At 45.8% G+C, this 17579-nt stretch overlaps 2 protein-coding genes across 11 annotated transcripts in view; one reads left to right on the forward strand and one right to left on the reverse strand.

Annotated features, from left to right (window-relative positions):
* ush2a (Usher syndrome 2A (autosomal recessive, mild)) overlaps positions 1 to 1608 on the forward strand; it is a 190504-nt gene extending 188896 nt beyond the window's left edge. For all 9 annotated transcript variants that reach the window (XM_048974032.1, XM_048974034.1, XM_048974038.1 and 6 more), the window contains one exon: positions 139 to 1608. In XM_048974032.1, coding sequence (XP_048829989.1) covers positions 139 to 228 — 90 coding nt within the window. In that variant the 3' untranslated portion in view covers positions 229 to 1608. The remainder of the gene's footprint in view (positions 1 to 138) is intronic.
* Positions 1399 to 17551, reverse strand: kctd3 (potassium channel tetramerization domain containing 3). 2 transcript variants are annotated; one of them, XM_048974043.1, is made up of 18 exons: positions 15100 to 17551; positions 13386 to 13439; positions 12876 to 12921; positions 10719 to 10792; positions 10551 to 10609; positions 10051 to 10131; positions 9621 to 9776; positions 9039 to 9129; positions 8020 to 8210; positions 7484 to 7599; positions 7302 to 7389; positions 6492 to 6608; positions 6215 to 6385; positions 5490 to 5645; positions 5006 to 5102; positions 4650 to 4849; positions 4426 to 4564; positions 1399 to 4025 (listed from the first exon to the last, which is right to left on the reverse strand). In XM_048974043.1, exons 1-18 carry the CDS (start codon positions 15168 to 15170, stop codon positions 3467 to 3469), a joined length of 2466 nt encoding a protein of 821 aa, XP_048830000.1. In that variant the 5' UTR covers positions 15171 to 17551; the 3' UTR covers positions 1399 to 3466. The 2 variants fall into 2 exon arrangements, with proteins under 2 accessions (XP_048830000.1, XP_048829999.1); XM_048974042.1 differs by having other exon boundaries at positions 4426 to 4567.
* Positions 17552 to 17579: the final 28 nt, after the last annotated feature.

Raw genomic sequence — 17579 nt, forward strand, 5'->3', positions numbered from 1 at the left:
TCGCTGGTAGACTTGGCAGAGCTCCAAATCTGGAACTAATCTCACCTGCTAGTTTTACAAAACGCGGGGGTAACATATTGCAACTTTTTCTGCAAATGAGTTTAATTTCAATGAGTGATCCCAGCTCGCCACTTTCAGTTTGCGGAAGATGAGGATCTCATGGATACAGTCAAGGGCATCAGCACAGTGAGGAAGGGGCAGACCACCTTCACGGACACACGCCTGTAGCTGCAGTCAGAGGTCCATCCTTCTTCGCTCCATGCTGGTCTCGGCGAACACCTTTCATGAGAACCAAAGTGTGAACCGTTTGTATGTATCCGGCTCCCCCCCCAAGTCAAAAAGCAACTTTTAGCCATCCGTGTCTCAGAAGCTGAGGGGGCTTTCAGACCCAACAAATAAGATTTTACTAAAATATGGCACTTACAAAGCGCACGATCAGGGTCATGAACCAGCTCCTTATCTTAATGTTTTGTTGAATATATAGAATAAATATTAAGGTTGTCACAAACCTACGTGCTGCTGTGTAACTTAAATAGCAGTAGGGCTCAGATAGCAAGTAGTGGAAATAGAAGATGATGCAAAATTCCTTTTTTTTAAATCTTCAATCAGTATTATTTAGAGCATGATTATGGCAAGTTTTCCCGCCTGAAATGGGCAGTGCTTTTTTGTCCCTGCGATGCTTTAAGACCTCTGACAGTGATTAATGCATGCCACCGTTCATTAGGCAGCAGACAAGCGCTAGATGCGGCGGGGAAGGTAGGTCGCATGACGGAGGCTTCCTGACAAAAGCCTGCTCGCCTTTATCCGGAGCTAACGCTAATTAGTGGTTAGCGCTGCTGGAGACAGGCCAGCTGTTAGTGTCAACACTTAATAATCTGTATTTTTTAAGTCTTTCAGGAGTTCTGGTGATATTCATACAAAATACTGTTGTAGTATCTTTGCTTATTCCCTTTTCAAGTGAATTAAAATGACCAAGTAATTGCTTCTTACATCACTAACAAATGTTTTAAGTGTGGCATTTCCGAAACATTCTCCCCCTTCTTTGATGTGGCATTCCAAGCTCTCTCAGGTCAAATGTATGACGATGTCAGCTAAAGTGGTAACCTTGGCAACAGGGACAGCATTCTGTTAAGCTATATGTAAACCGCACTGTACATATATATGCTCGACTCTTTTGTATGTTAGTTTTTTTTTTTTTAGATCTCTTCTATATAGTGTCTTTATAACCTAAAATCCATGTCTTTTATAATAATAAATTCATTGCGTTAAATTAGAGACACTTTTGCATCTGTAAAAAATGTTTATAAAAAAACTAAAAAAAACTGCATTTGACAGTGTTTAGTGTAGTATGGCAAGAAGTATCACTTTCTGCTTCGGAGAAAAACACGGGAAGCCATCTTGCAGGTTAGCTGTTTTATTCTGTCAGTAGAGGCTAATGACACAGCTGCTGGCTGTCGGGCAGCTTCAGGTACCAGCTTGATCCCGGTTTGAACTGTACCGCAACATTAAACACACATAATCCAGCATTGGAGCATCCCCCCTGCCCATCGCTAATGACAGCACCCAGTCTCTATAGTTACTGAGGAGAGACACCAACAGTCGAGTTGCTCAGACTGCGCACCGAGTCCTGGACACGTCATAAAAGCCAAAAGTCCACCAATCGGTTCTCCGTTTCGACTTCTGATTTAGGAACGCAGTTTCATGGGACAGTTAGGGTTCCTTGTCTCCGCCGCCCCCCCGTGGATAAACAACATCAGCAAGATGGTCTTTTTAACAACAGGCCGCGTTCTGCCTTTAAACTCGCCACGAGAATGATGGTGCATTAACGGCAGGTCTGGCCGAGCAGCACGTCACTGCAGCCTGCCTTCGCATCATACAGACCATAATATGCAGCGAGTGCGGTCTGCCCCGCTTTGGTGCAGAACCCTGACTGTCCCACACGCATCCTAAAAGAGTGTGAATCCCTCCTCATTAATGATCCTTCCATTACATTCAAGCACAGACCTACATCCTCCACATTAACCCTTTAAAAATAAAGTTCTCTCATGCATTTGCTGTAACCATGAACAACTCAATATTAATATTCTCCTTTATACAGGTGCTGTACAAAAACAGTTAGACAACATAAATACATTATTCTATATACAAACCACATTATATTGACTGGACTGACATTGTAAACATACTACAGCCAGTTCTGTAAATGGCATGTAAAGGGACAGGATTTCATGTAAGTAGAAAGCTCAGTCCCCATTGTGATCAGTTAGTGTTTCTTCAATAAACCTGTAAGTACTATTCTGTATGCTTCCTTAGTAACAGTGCAATTCCGTGTTAGAACAATTACATATAAATATCATGGACTGCATATATATGAGGAGCAAGGAAAATATAATTTGACATAATGCATATATTGAGCCAATCTATACAGCCGAAATGTGTCTTCCGTGTAATATGACAAAAATGGCTGTAAGGAAAACCATTCTCACTCCACGCTGAGGACCAAGTCCCGGTCACACATCCTAAATGAGAACAGGGCTCAACTCCCTCACTTTGGTCTCATTCCTGTCCAGTGGCCTGTAACCATATATTGATCCACAGCTGCGAGTGTTAAAAAGGCACTGAGTGAGTAAGAAAGATTACAATGGAATCAGGGAGAAACATGCTAGATTCCCTCTCCTGTTAGCTATGAAAAATTAATTCTGATAGTTTAACTTCAATAATTTTTAATTCTATGACAAAAAAATAGGGAAACATCACCCATCTTGATGACTCGATACGGTATCACCTGAGAATGACATGCCCAGGGGGTGAGAGGACAACCAGCCCCCACCAGCCACACACGTATGCTTCCTCCACTCTCCCAGGGCCTCGGCGGTCCGATCGCCCACCCACCCTCAGCCATTGAACCAGCTGCCGTCGGCTTCACTCAAAGCCCAGCAGGACTCATTTTAAACGCATCGATTTCTATTACGTTAATGACTTGTCACTATGACGCTCAGCCCAAAAACACTCCTGTCCAAGAGGACAACGTTTGAAAGCAAAACTTCACGGAACCCTGGCATCAGTGCGTGAGCTTCTCACCACTTCACTTAATAAACTTCACAAGAAGATCTGAGAAAGCATTCCAGTTGAGGGCTCAGAACAGCCACCAGCGCGCAGCGGGCGAATGCAATGTGATGACAGCAACCAGACAGATATTGCAGCAAAGCTGAGGTTTCCGAACCCACCCCACCCACAGGAATGGCCCTCTGGGACTGAAATCATAACGGAGGGCTATATGAGCCTCCCTCCTGTCTGGGCTATCCGTGGGAGATGAGGGACTATAGCCCATCCATAGCCCATATGACCAGCGGACCAGAATGCAAAGCTACATGAGAAACAGATGTGGTTCCGTATCTGGGGGTACATGCGTGCTGCTGCCATGTCTCTGTCAGCGTTGACGGGCGTCTCTCCGTGTGTCCGACACTCACAGGTACTCCTGGCCCGGGGGCTCCATGCCCTTCCGGTGTCGGGGTGAGGTTGACACCTTGGTCGGGGAGGGGGACGCAGTGCTGGAAGAGTCGCTGCCCCCACCCTCCGTGCTGGAAGGCAAGGAGGCAAGCTGAGGCATTGGGGGTGCCCTCTTCCTGCCCAGAAAAGTCCCCTCAAAAGCCCCCTTCTTCCTCCCATCAAATCTGGCGTCCTGCCCATCCTCCTCATGCGGCACCTTCTTCCGAGCGTCCCCAGGGCTGTCCGGGGCCTGCCGGGGAGACTCGGGCTGGACCTCGGTGGCCCGGCTGGGCCACAGTTCTGCGGCAGAACCCCTCTTCTCCCCGGCCTCAGTGCCAGGGTCGGCGGGTGGGTGCCGCGCCTCCAGGGGCCCCATCTCCAGCAGACCCCGGCCCAGATTGAAGGTCTGGAAGTCGCGGTAGCTGTGGAAGCTCTCGGTGCGGCGAGCGCGGGCCAGCAGGGGGCTCTCTCGGTAGGGACGCAGCGCTCCATAGGTGGCCGTCTCAGGAATGGGGTCGTGTGCTTGTAGCTGCAGGCTGGGGACACAGGAAACACGGGCACCCATCGGTCATAGAGAATAGGCAATTCAGACACCAGTTAGCATAACTACATGTCTTTGGACTACAGGAGGAAACCCATGGGACACAAGGAGAACATGCAGAGTGCAATGGGGATTCGAACCTCCAACCCGGGCTAACCAGTCAACAGTCATGCCACTGGCAGCCTTTTGTAATAACCTTCATTAATTTCATTTCCAAGCATTAATACATAGGGTGGCACAGTGAACTAGGCTTCGACAGTAACATGGTATTTTCAAAATAATGCTGTGTACTATCAAAATAACATACTGTAGTGTAACACATGGAGGATATGAGAAAGTAGATGCTGCTCATTTCAGCCTAAAGAGTGGGTCTATGTTATTAACAGGACAGTTACCTAGAGCAGGACTCTCGCAGGCGGCTGTGCTGCAGGACGGAAGGGGCGGGGCTTATGTTGGGTGTGGCACAGCGCGAGGCGCTCAGGTCACATTGGTCCAGCAACTTCAGAAGCTCCTCCTCTGTGGGACCGCCTACCTCTGCTAACAGTGACATCAAACCATATAAATGCTTCCCCTTTAGCACACTAGTACCCCGGAGGGGTCTCGCTCTCCCCTGACTGACCTGCGTCCCGCTTAGCTTTGTCCTCCGTCTTGTTGACCATGTCCATGGCCGTGGTGAGGTCCCACATCTGGATGCTGCCGTTGCCGTGGCCTGTGAAGAGGTAGCGGCGCGGCCGAGAGCCCATGCGGCTGGAGCCCTCGCACTCGCGCACCGTGAAGCAGGTGATGGTGGTGCCGTCCACCGCCTGCACCTCACAGATCCTGCAAGGGGGGGGTCACACAGCCGTGAATCTGTTGCCAGGCAACAGCAGTTAACTAAAAGAAAACATCAGTTCCATGGTACGTGGAAAAGATTTGGTGGAGGGCTAACTTGGGTTATTAAATTGATGAAATGAACAGACAGAAGGCGGCGTTTACCTTTTTCCAGTAGAGGAGAGACGCACGAAGAGTTTGTTGGTTATCGGAATGACTTTCTGAATGAAGACCTGCTGGTCGTCCCTCTCTCCAAACGGTCCTGAAGATGATCGATGTAACACAGGTCAGTCCAAACTCACTGTCATTTTACAGTTATTGTAACATTTTGTACATTCACTAAAGCATTCCTTGCCCTGACGTGCACTCCTGCACTTTTTATACACTTAGCCACACATGCACATTGTACATAACAGCCAAACTGTATGTGACCACTGCCTTGTTTTGTCTTCACTGTATATCTACTGCATGCACAAGAGCCAGTGATAACTGGTGAAAATTTCCTTGTGTGTTTATATGTGAACATATTTAAGATATTTAATGCCAGGCATGCAAAGCAGGTGACTGACTGGTGTCAGACAGAGAACCATACTCTTCGTGTGTACCAAACACTGTAAAACCCTGGACGCGACCCCCCCGGGGGCCACACCGATGTCGTTGCCGGAGGAGTAGCTGCCGTGGCTCTCAGCCTCCTCCAGGGACAGGATTTTGAAGGAGGCCAGGGGCGTGGATCCCGGCTGGGTGGAGATCATGCCCCTGAAGCGAGTCACCGTCCATGTCCGCACGTGGTTGTTGTCGGCGCACACTGGAGACGGGAGAGAGGAAGAGCTGCTCTCGTTGTCTGGTGGTTACGGGAAGGTCAGAGCAGCAGTGATTACAGGTTTGGGGCAAAGTACCCAGCATACTCCCCTATCCAAGCAATACAAGGAGCCACACTCCCCTTTCACTCATGTCTCACACCTCTCGGCCACTAGATGGCAGCCTCCCCCAATGGGTGGCATCTGAAGTCCAGATGGGACGTCATAACCGTCATGTGACCACTGCAGATGGCAGCAGACGGTTAAAATAATGCAAATTGAAGCAGGGGTGCTGAAAAGGACATCCTAGAATCACTGTAAGTAAGGTCACTTACTAGTAACCAGCTCTGAGAAGTTCAGCACCTACAATAACGAATGAGAACTGACTGCACAAGGCAGGCAGGGGAACCTCAGACCTTTGCAGGGCACATACTGTAGGCAATTTAGAGACTCCAATTCACCTAAACCATGTTTTCTGGGCCGTACTGGGAGCCTGGGTGAACACAGGGAACATACAACTGTTCAGGGGGTGGGAATCGATGGGCCAGAGCTAGAGGACACCATGATGATACTTTACCAGAGACAAGGTGCTTCTCGGAGAGCATGATCTTGGTAACGGGGCTGCGGTGCACGGTGAACGTCTGGAAGAGCTGAGGCCCCGAGCCCACAGTCTCCGGGTGCTGCACGATGACCCGCACCGCGCCGGAGCTCGTCCCGTATGCGATCTCGATCCAGTTCCCGCTTACGCCTGCAGGGGGGGGGGGGGGCACATCACGAATCACAGCACGATCAACGACGCAAGGGCAGCAGTACGGTTAAGAGCCCTGAACTTCAAGTTTGACGCAACCACTTACTGGTCTTGGGGGTGAGGTAGACGCTGAGCGCGGTGATGGCGTCGTTGGATGGGTCGTGGTACAGCTCCGTCACCAGCAGGTCGTTGTCCTTCATTCTCAGGGGGAACTTCTGCATGTCTGGCAATCATATGTGCACAAAGACAGGAGGAGACACAGAAGTTGCTAAATGTTTTAGGGGAACGGGGGTCATGACCAGAGACAGCTGACTGGGATTCTGTGTTCTGAAAGGTACATATAAAACTGTATGATGCATTTCTTGTGGTTTGAACCACTGGAGCACAATCCAGTCCCCATTACTCATGCAATTGTGTGCTTAACTGGTCTCCAACGCACTCCCCTGGCTGAGTTGGTGCCTGCCATTTGTTTTCCTTGGGGAAGATGGTGGCGCAGGAGGTAGTGCTATTGTGTGGCAACCAGAGGGTTGCAGGTTCGAGCCCTGGTTCCTCTTGACCCCATCAAAGTGTCCTTGAGCAAGACACTGAACCCCTAATTGCTCCCGGTGTGCAGGTTGGCGCCTTGCATGGCAGCCTCCGCCACCGGTGTGTGAATGTGGTGTGAATGGGTGAATGTGAGGCATAAAATGTAAAGCGCTACGAGTACTCGTAGGAGTAGAAAAGCGCTATATAAATGCAGTCCATCTGCTTCAGTTTTTTTATTTTGCTTTTATATACACACTTTTCTGTATTTTCATGAGAGAGATCTGAGAGTGAGCGTTAGCCGAGGCGTATGTGTGGCTGACGGACAAGACGGCAGAGCATTCGTTCCCCGTAGCTACACTCATGCGTCACGACTCCGTGCCCAGAAGCCCACCGATGTAGTAGATGGAGCCGTTGTTGCACCCCAGCAGCAGGAAGGAGCCGGCTGTGTCGCAGCTGGTGATGGGGACCACGTCCTGCACCTGAACACAGCACAGGGAGAGCGTTCACCACCTTTTGTAGGTTCCAGGACAGCGCCAAAGGTACCTGCACATATATAATGAGTGAAGAGCAAACCTGCCAGTGCTGGGTGACGGCGTTCCACACTCCCACCTTCCCCGTGTGGCTGGTGGCTACTAGCTGACTCCCGATGAAGAACAGAGAGTCCACCGGCACGCCCAGGCTGAACACACCTGAACACAGGGAAAGCCAGGCCTGAACACATACAGAAGAACGGCAAGCCGGAAAAGGGCTTCAAAAAACAGGACCTGGATGAGTACCGGACCACATTTACCCCAGTAAGCTGGAAAATGTGTTTGGGGCGGTATGTGGCACCGTGAGTTAGGACTCTGGACCCGTGATCAGAAGGCTGCTGGTTCAAAATTTTGTGGTTGGTGGAGTGATTTCACTGTTCAGATCCTTCAGCAAGGCTCCTAAGCCCAGCTGCTGCAGGCACTGACTGACCCTGTTTTCTCCATTATATATCGCTTTGGATAACAGCTTCTGCTTAATTAGTAAATACAATGTGGGTACCACACTCAACCAATCCTGGCCCCCCAACACAGCTAAGGGAGGTCCTCTCCTGCACACCTACACCCCTGGCCCATTTATACCTATTTCATTTCCGCTGCCTCCATCCTGGATACTCCAGAGGATAATACTGCTTTCAGACGCCGCGGCAACCATCTTGTCCTTGTCGCCGTGGGGACCGCCGACCACCTTCGCATTAAGGGCCACGCGCTCTATAGCCCAGTCAAGGTAAGGGCTGGAAAACACCTGCTGCCACCCGGAGGACTCCTTGATCCTGCCAGACACACATTGACGAGGCACCGTCACTCCGCTATGTTCATTCAGCCACGTCTCAAGGACGCCCTGCTAATCCAGCAATCTACGCAAAGTTTGTGGCACATACAGCTCATGTATTCATCCATCTTGCAGCCACTTATCCTGGTCAGCACTGCTTGGGGGGACCGGAGCCAGGCCCAGGCGGCACAGACAAAGACACACGCACGCACTATGGGCGATTTAGATCCCAGTCAGCCTCACTGCATGTCTTTGTAGAGCAGAAGGAAACCAGAGAGAACAGATGAGGGATTCAAACCCTCACCCTGTGGACAAGGAAACTTCCAGCAATTGAACTGTGCTGCCCTGATGCATGCAGCTGCTCTGCAACTTAAGACCTGTGTCTAAGAATGTACTTACGGATATAGATATTAATATGCATGAATGAATGGCGAGTCAAACAGGCCTCCTGAAACTAAAAAAAGGCAGCAGTGGCAACAATCAGAAAATGACTTGATTAGGGGTAATAGAGACATACCACAAACAAACATACTACTGTAGCCAGAACTACAGTGCTACATATAGGCATATATATATAGAGAGCATGGATAGACAGGACAAGTAGGGGGTTTAAACGCAACCGATGATGGAGGCAGAAGGGTGGTATGTAGGAGTAAAAAATAAACTCAGTGCATTGATGGGTAAATGGCAACGTAAAGGGACTGAGTGCGGGTGGACGGCAGTGTTAGTGGGGAGTGTGAAGCTGCGGAGGGAGGGGCAGCAAAGTTCCGCAGCCCCAGCAGAGGAGCACAGTGGAGAATCTGCCTTCTGAATTCTGCTTGCCCTCTACCTGTAACAGATGACGAAATGTGCATATGCTGCAACGATCCAGTTGTGGTGCCCAGCAACTATCAACACTTTCCTGGGGTCTACAGGTGAGCCTTAAGGGGAGGAGAAGAGGAAGGCAGGTTCAGAAAAAAAAGAGTGACAAATCAAGTCACTATCTACACTTAGTTGGTGTTCAAGTGCTTAAATCACATTAAATATCTGTAATACCACAGATCTGCCACTAGATGGCACAAGCCTATAGTGCGCTCTAGAAATAAGCATTGTTTGTGACTTAGTCATTGTTCGAACTGCCAGTCTAAAAACTGAATTAAAGGACAAGGCCCTTTATACAGAGCCCTCCAGCACAAGGCTCCGCCTCAGCTGTGTGTCTGCCTCAGAATGGCCCACACAGTTGCCGTGGCAGCCACACCCCCCCATTTCCAGAACATTGTGTCCTACAGTCTTCTAGGCAGGCAGCCTGAATGCTGCCAAGTTTACCCCCCCCCCCCCCCCCATCTCTGTTTCTTTCATGAATACAACTGAAAATGAGCTGGCTCACGCTCTCTGCGTCATGCAGGGGATGTAAACGTACTGAAGGTCTCACCCAGTCTTTGTGGGGCATCAGATCCAGGAGGGCTGGGGAGGGAGGCGTGAGGACAGGGCCTAGGGAGGCCCCCCTCGGCCCCCCCTGGCCCCGGCCGCTCCTCCTGGGCAGCGGTGGCAGGTGAGGGGACTGCACTGTCCTTACGAGGCGGGATGGCTGTGAGACAGAGGAAGGAGAGTGGAAGACAACACTGACCTTAACGGTGAGTAATTACAGTGACAATTCAGTCCAATGACATTTCTTCATCTAAGAATATCTGCAGTCACTTACAGTGAATTAATCATGAATTGCCTAGTTTTTTTACATATCAAACATGCAAGCTTGTTCTAAAATAGCCCACAGGGACCAAATGAATATCCACTCTAATGAGGAATTAGCTCTGAGGATCCCACAAAACGGTTACATTGAAATGGAGAATTGTGGGTAGTACCTGGAGGTGGGAGGTAGCCATGGAAGAGCACGCTGCCACACGAGGAGCGTTCCAGCTCCTCACAGAGGAGCAGCCTCCGTACTGAGGGGAGACACACACAGGACAGGGGAGTCGGCATCATTCTCTCACTGCACACTGACTTCAAGAACCGCCGTTTCTGTGCAGAATGTCTTTTACATGTCTTGGTGCATGTTTTACACTACCACTCGTTTAAATATTTATCAAAAGATCCGTTCAGGACTCGGAGTTGTCAGATATGAATATTAAATGGATCGGATCGGTGTACCAAAAAAGTGGGTCGGGACATCCGACATGAATTTTTTATAACTGTCGTTGTGAATGGTCGCTAACCGAGATAGTTGGTAAACAAGAAGTGGTTGTAATTAAGGTTACATATTTTGCAGTCAGCGAGCCTTCAGTCTTCCGATGCTTTCTACTGACTACAAGTTAATTATCACTTATTTCAGGGACTGGGGGATGCTATAAAACTTAAGACATACCCAAAGGTGTGATGCCATAAAATTCAGCTTCATGTCGAAGGATATTAATGTTTACACCCCTGTCAAAAAATATATATATTAAACTTCATGCTACATTAAGGAATACTCTAACCTTTTATGGTATTTCCTTTATCTCACAGATGTAGGTGGAACTTCAGCCTCGCTTACCTAAGGTCTAATTCTTTGGTCCGGAGGAAGTTCAAAATTGGTGCAAATGCTGTTGGATCTCTGTCTATAAATATCTGTAGAACAAGAAACAGTTTCATTCACAAAGATAAGTACTTTGCAGAATGAGAAGAAAAAGAAAATGATCGTTTCAAGCGATACTTTATAAAGGTCTTAGTCTCTGCACCTTTATGGGCTTAGAGACTGTTTGGCTTTTAGGTTCATATTATAGCTTCCATTAATTAACCGCTGTGCATGATTTAAAACTTTTAAAACACTAAACGAACCACCCACGTAAAATAACCAGATGTGTTGCCCAGGTAACCCCTAACACCAATAACGAGGCCAAGACCAAGGGCCAAAGATTAAGCCAACAACAAACATTTCAGCAGTTCAAGACAAATAAGTCATTTAAATAATCCATTACTTAACACACTTTAACCAATATGAAATGGAAAACCATCAAAACACGGACTAATCCAAAAAGATCAAGACGTGATTAAAAAATCCATAACAACATTTGGGTTTGAACTGCAAATCAAAATGTATTACTGCAAATTACATCTTGGGCAAATAGTCCTTTTTTCCATCGAGACCCTTAATCACTGTAACAAGCAGCAACCGTCTCCCTGCATTAGTCAGTTTACAGTCTCCAATGTTCACAGGCTTGAAAATGTAACGCATTTGTTTAAGTGCAAGGAAACAGCACTGTGAAGCGCGGTGGGGGTGGCAGTAATCAATTTTCCATCGCTTTCTTGGGCCAAATATTGGAGTCACATTTCACAAAGCTCTACCGATTTGGATCAAAGCCATTTAAACGCCCCGCAAATGTACTTTGGGTTTCAGTTAACAAGGAATTAATTCAACAAGCAATAACTAATGTACTTATCATATGTATCGTCTGAACAACTAACATACATTTGTGTTTTAATTAAGGTAGAAGCGTATGTGCTCTGTGGCACAATGTCTGTTGCAGAATAACACCTTAACATCACAACAGCTTTATTTTCTGAAAATTTCCCTTTTGCTTTTTGGCATGTTATGCCAAGACACATACAGCAAGCAGTATTATATGGACAGTAATTCATGTCACTAGGAAGAAAAAGGTACCACAAGTGCTGTACTTCAAGATGTTGATTTTTCACGGCTGTAAAAACTGGTATCGGTGCCAAATAACATCACAACGTCAGACGGGTATTTTGTACTGAATTAAAAAATATAGTATATTATTTGGGCTGGCTGATGTGCGATATTTATGCCAACACTGCATGTCGTGCACATGCAATTCTCACGTCGCTAGTCAGCTAGATTAAGGTCAGGCTTTTTATTACTTTCAGCTCTGTATACTGACATTATAGCACAGAGTTTACATTTCGCTAGAACATTTTTACTCTGTTGTAGAGAAAAAAAAAACCTTAGCCAGCTTTGCAATTTTAATTATTATTCGTTTTACAGAGTATGTGAAATATGATTAAAAATCAGTTTAAATCAGCTTATCGCCGCCGCTTATGCATGAACACTCCATGTGTTCTCAGAAATCATAATTATTTTCATTCTTGCTGTTTTAAATAATTCCTAGACGGGTTTGTGAGAAGCTAATGAACTTTTTGCTTTATAAATACCTCAGTATTTATTACCACAAAATCACATCACCAGGACATCAGGGTATTTGCATGCTGTTCTAGTACATTAAACAAAATACTTTTTAAATTTCTTGTCATGCAATTCTGATCTTTCTGTTGTATCTGTTCTTCCGACCAAATCGCAATTATTTTTTACTTTGTTTATTGTTATGTTCCGAGTTCGTAGCTGTTCTCAAGGCGGTGTTTGTATTGTGTTTCAGGGGCAGGTTATTTACATAACGAATCGACAAAGAAAGCGTTTCAAGTCCCTCTCCAAAGTACCGAAGCACCAAAAAGAAATACCCCAGCTGGTTTAGCACGTTCTGTACTGGATCGTTTGGTACCGGTACCCAAACGGAAGTCAATGGGAAACCAATGGAATTACCAAAGGTACAGTACCATATACGATACTTGGTGCAGTGGAAAAGCGCCCATAGAATCTGTCTGCTAAAATGAAGCATTTTGGAAACATAAAAGGCCGTGCAGATGGTCCACCTACACACCAAAAGGCTACCAACTTCCCAGCAGCAGTACTCACCGCTCCAGTTTCATCCCGAAGAGTCGATATCCGACCACTGAGCAAACTGTAAAGAAAGAGCACAACATCCAGTCAGACGAGAGCAGTGTGGAGCTTTAGCATGACACAGCATGTTGAAAGAAATGACCGGCCAAGCCAGAGTCCTACTGGGAGCCCTGCTCACATTTCCCTCATTTAGTCAGGAAGCACATCTTCACTTCCAAGTAGAAATTGCATATCTGATTGCTTACAAAAACGTTGGGATCCATCCTTATTAAAATTATCCCTACTTCATCCAAGAAATTATATTTTGAAGCTGTAGACAGAACAAGGCTTTTAAGTGAAAACATTATAGACAAAAGTAAGGCCTATGTGGTCTCTTTTCAAAGAATATTCTGTGATGATATGTTGGTGTAGTTAAAAACATTAAACCTGCTTTTTGAAGAAATATCTCGACTTAATACAACAGCAATGAACCTCTAAATGCTGGCAGACTTTATTCAAATGTGGCAGAACAAAGAATGGTCTTGCCTGGAGAAAAAGGAGTCAGGAATCCACATAAGCGTCTGCCGAGAGGTGCTGAACCTGGAGGAACATACAAGAAACGTATTTTTTTTCATGATAAATGAGCAGGGCGGCATGATGGTGTAGTGGTTAGCACTGTTGCCTCACACCTCTGGGACCCGGGTTCAAGTCTGCGCCTGAGTCACATGTGTGCGGAGTTTGCATGCCCCATGCCATCATGGGGTTTCCTCCAGGTACTCCGGTTTTCCCCCCACAGTCCAAAAACTAATTGGAGTTTCTGAATTGCCCGTAGGTGTGCATGGTGTGTGAGTGTGCCTTGCGATGGGCTGGCCCCCCATCCTGGGTTGTTCCCTGCCTTGTGCCCATTGCTTCCGGGATAGGCTCCGGACCCCCCGCAACTCAGAAGGATAAGTGGTTTGGAAAATGGATGAATGAGCACAATTTTAATCCTGTACAGAACATCTTACCATAACACACACCCATAATCAAATATACCTTCCCTGTTCATGTCTGCCTTGTTGCAGTTAACGCATATAGACGTATGATTCTAATACTTTGATGCATATTGTACATTGGTAAGTAATGCATTGTTCATAAACAGAAAACTGTATAAATATGTGCAACAGTAAAATAAACCTTCCCTGGTTTATTCAACAATAAAAATAACTGCAAAAGGGAATGACAGGGCAAAAACTTGAAATACTAATTTGCTTTTTATTAATTTTGCTATGATTCATAGTGTAAAGAGGCTGAACACAACCCAGCATGATTTCATTAGGCACCTGAATAGGCATTGCGACACACATCATTCACCGGCTGTCAGTCAGGTCGTCAGGTTCAGCGCCCCAGACTGTGGACCGACTGCCAGCGCGCGTCTGGCTAACGCTTGTGTGAGAAACGTGAAAATTCCTGCAGCTCAAAACCCATTAACGTAAATTGTGAGTTATCCAAAAATCTCATTCTTTAACTTTTTTTCTACCTGTTATCAAGTGTTACCAAATACCTTATAGTTTCACTCCAACATGCCAAAGTCAGTGTTGCTCATGATGCCCAGTACACAATGTCACGAAAAGGACGTCTAAAATCGCTACGTGGACTTCTTACCTGGTATTTTGTGGTAAAAAAATTTAATACGCTGCTCCAAAAGGTTGGATAGAATTTATTCATTATATTAATCTATAATCCATTTAACTCCTTGGCATCACTGTAGCATTTAGTAATTGCGTTTACACGTCTATCCATATATCAGTTGTAGCTAGAGACAAATATATTATATATACACCTTACAAACGGGGTTCCCCAACAGGAAGTAGTTTTAGATAGAAATTCTATCCATGTTTGTCAATAACATGATTAAGGAACACATTTTATGAACACTAACACTTACGGTTCCCAACCCGCGAACTTTTCCCCAATAACGCACAATTAACTCCAATATTAATATTCACAAACAAATGTGCATTTCTCGCTAAATATCTGCTTGGGAAAAAACGCTAGAGATCTTAGACATTGTGACAAAAACACAGGACAGGGACGTTACGGCGACGAAACTGCCCTGCAAGACCGTCCCAGCCGCGCGCCGCCGTCGTTCCCGTTCCATCCCACCAGGCCTGTGCCCATATCCGCGCACTTGGTTTTTTTTTCTCTTTTCGTAATTTTGACTTATCATGCGGGAAATTGTGCATACACACATACAAAAATTATCCGTCGACGGACCTACCTCGTACCGCCGACGTTGAGCTGGATGATCTCCCCGCTCGCAGTCGCCAGGTTGTTGCAGCTCCCGGCCATCTTCTCCCCACGCACCGACGGCTCCGCACAAGCGCACAGCGAGCCCACTATGTCAAATGTTTTCTCGTTTTTTAAGTATCAACTTCTTGCCCTCCCCTCAAAAAAACGTTCTCCTTCTTTTCCTGAAACTCGACCCTCCCCTTCCCACCGAGTGCCCCCCCCCCGCACTCCCAAAATGCTTCCTATTTACAATCTAGCAGCCAGACGTGGGGGAGCCGCGTCTGGCTTTATCATATTCGTAAACACGCCGGTGTATTCCGGGATAAATCGGAGACATTGCATTTCTGAGATTTTTTTGTTTCAGATCTTATTTCAGATCACGCCCAGTACACTTTTTTTTAGACGTAGCAACCGCGCACAGAGATGCTGAGGCTCTCCCGACGGACTATATAGCTACCTCTCCCACTACGTCATTCCCATTTCCCAGGGCCGCGTGCCCAGAGAATTCGCACCCCCGTCCCCTTCATCCCCTTCGCTTATTAAACGCGCAGATCAGCCTGTCTCTCTACGATATTATTCTACTTCTTTCCTCTGCAAATGAAAGCTGCAAGCCTATGAAAATATTTGCTTATGCACTGCGTTTAGCTTCTGCCTGCAGGCGCAGTCGTTACCAGCCCGTGTAGACTATTTATAATGCATCTGAAAGGACTGGGGATTATGCATGCAGATTAGTTCCACTGCATATGAACAAATTTCATATGTAGATTTATTTACTATCAATGCACAATACTTTTCAAAAATAAGACAATGTGTATTTGTTTGTAGTTTAATCCATAGATAGTCTTGCATTTCACTCCAGGTTATGGTCTGACTATACCTTGAATGTGCCAAATGTCCTTGACTGCAAAATTTGCAGACTGAACTTTAATTTGACCAACTTTATATTTAGAGCTTAGAACTCTTTATTGTCAGTATGTAAACATACTTGAATAGGTCATGGTTCTGTGAACACAGATGACTACATTTACCAGGATACAGTGCAAACAGGAACGAAGGACAGCTGTCCAATGGAAACACATCAATACCATCACATGACGCCTTCATGATTGTGGGTTTGAATCCATCCCCATGGTGCATGGGGTTTGCGCGTCCTCCCCAAGCATGCATGGTTTGCCTTCCACAGTTCGAAGACACACTATGAATAGAACCTTTGTCTCTATTGTCCATAGTGTGGACTGGCATCCCACTCAGCATGTTCCTCATCTTGTGCCATAGACCCCCTCTGCCCCTGTACTGGATAATGGACTGGGAGATGGATGGATGGATGGATATTTAAAATAATACTTTTGATTTAATACAGCTGTACCCATAAAATATGAGTAACATATCATGTAATACACTTTATGTATGTAGACACATTTTACAATTTCTTAAACTATATCTTAGTTTAGTAATATTTCTACATAAGCAATATAGAGAAACTGTCTTTAAAATAGTTTATTTGGCTGTTTCCACATTTTCGCGATATAACCTGTATAAGTAAAAGTCTCCATGGGATTTCATGCTAAAACTGGTAATTGTAATCAGTTGTCTAGCCCTCTTTGAAAGGCTCATAAAGAAATATCCAAATATTCATTATGAGAAACGATGCATTTGATTGGCAAATCCATAAATCCACTTTCAACCACTTATTTTTATCAGAATCACAGAGGGATCAGGAGTTCTGCATGGGCAGCATAGGGCACAAAAGTGGAGCACACCTAGGACAGGATGCCAGTCCTTCACAGGACAGATAAATGTACACACTCACATGGGCACGAAGAAGTGAACACTAATTAGACACCATGCTTCTTAACTGGCAGATCAATTCTGTATTTCACTGTCTTGTGATATTACCCATTTTTAACCTTAATAGGGCAACATATAGTATTGTACAAATTTTCATTTGGTGAAATTGGTATTTCAGAGAAATTGGTTTTCTCAGATTAAATAGATGAAGTTATTTCACCTGTAAAATCTATTGGTCTATTTTCTTTTTGCAGTCATACAGTACGGAGAGATTTGGTAGTAAGAAAATTGGATACACAATCAAACCATACACCAGACTTCAACAAACAACTTACAATCTAAACAAGGGTTAATGTAATAGATTTTAAGTTGTTTGACAATTATTACTTTTAAAAAATCATTCTGCCTTATTTCTTTTATAACGTGCAATTCACGTAGGCCTACAGAAGATTTTTGCTCATCTAAAATTTCCTTAGTTTTCACATGCGTCTAAATTAAAATACACCCACTATGTGGCTGATGCCTCGTTATTGTCTCACGCATTAGACATAAAAGTGCGTAGTGGGTGACAACCCCGTAAACAGCTGATACAAATATTGCTACACGTCATTGCCTTGCGCCGGCCGCAGTGCGTCACTTGCCGTTTCCGTGAAGCGTCGCGGACGTTTAACGTAGAAGCCC

The sequence above is a fragment of the Brienomyrus brachyistius genome, chromosome 14, assembly GCF_023856365.1.
Source record: "Brienomyrus brachyistius isolate T26 chromosome 14, BBRACH_0.4, whole genome shotgun sequence".
Classification (NCBI taxonomy): domain Eukaryota; kingdom Metazoa; phylum Chordata; class Actinopteri; order Osteoglossiformes; family Mormyridae; genus Brienomyrus; species Brienomyrus brachyistius.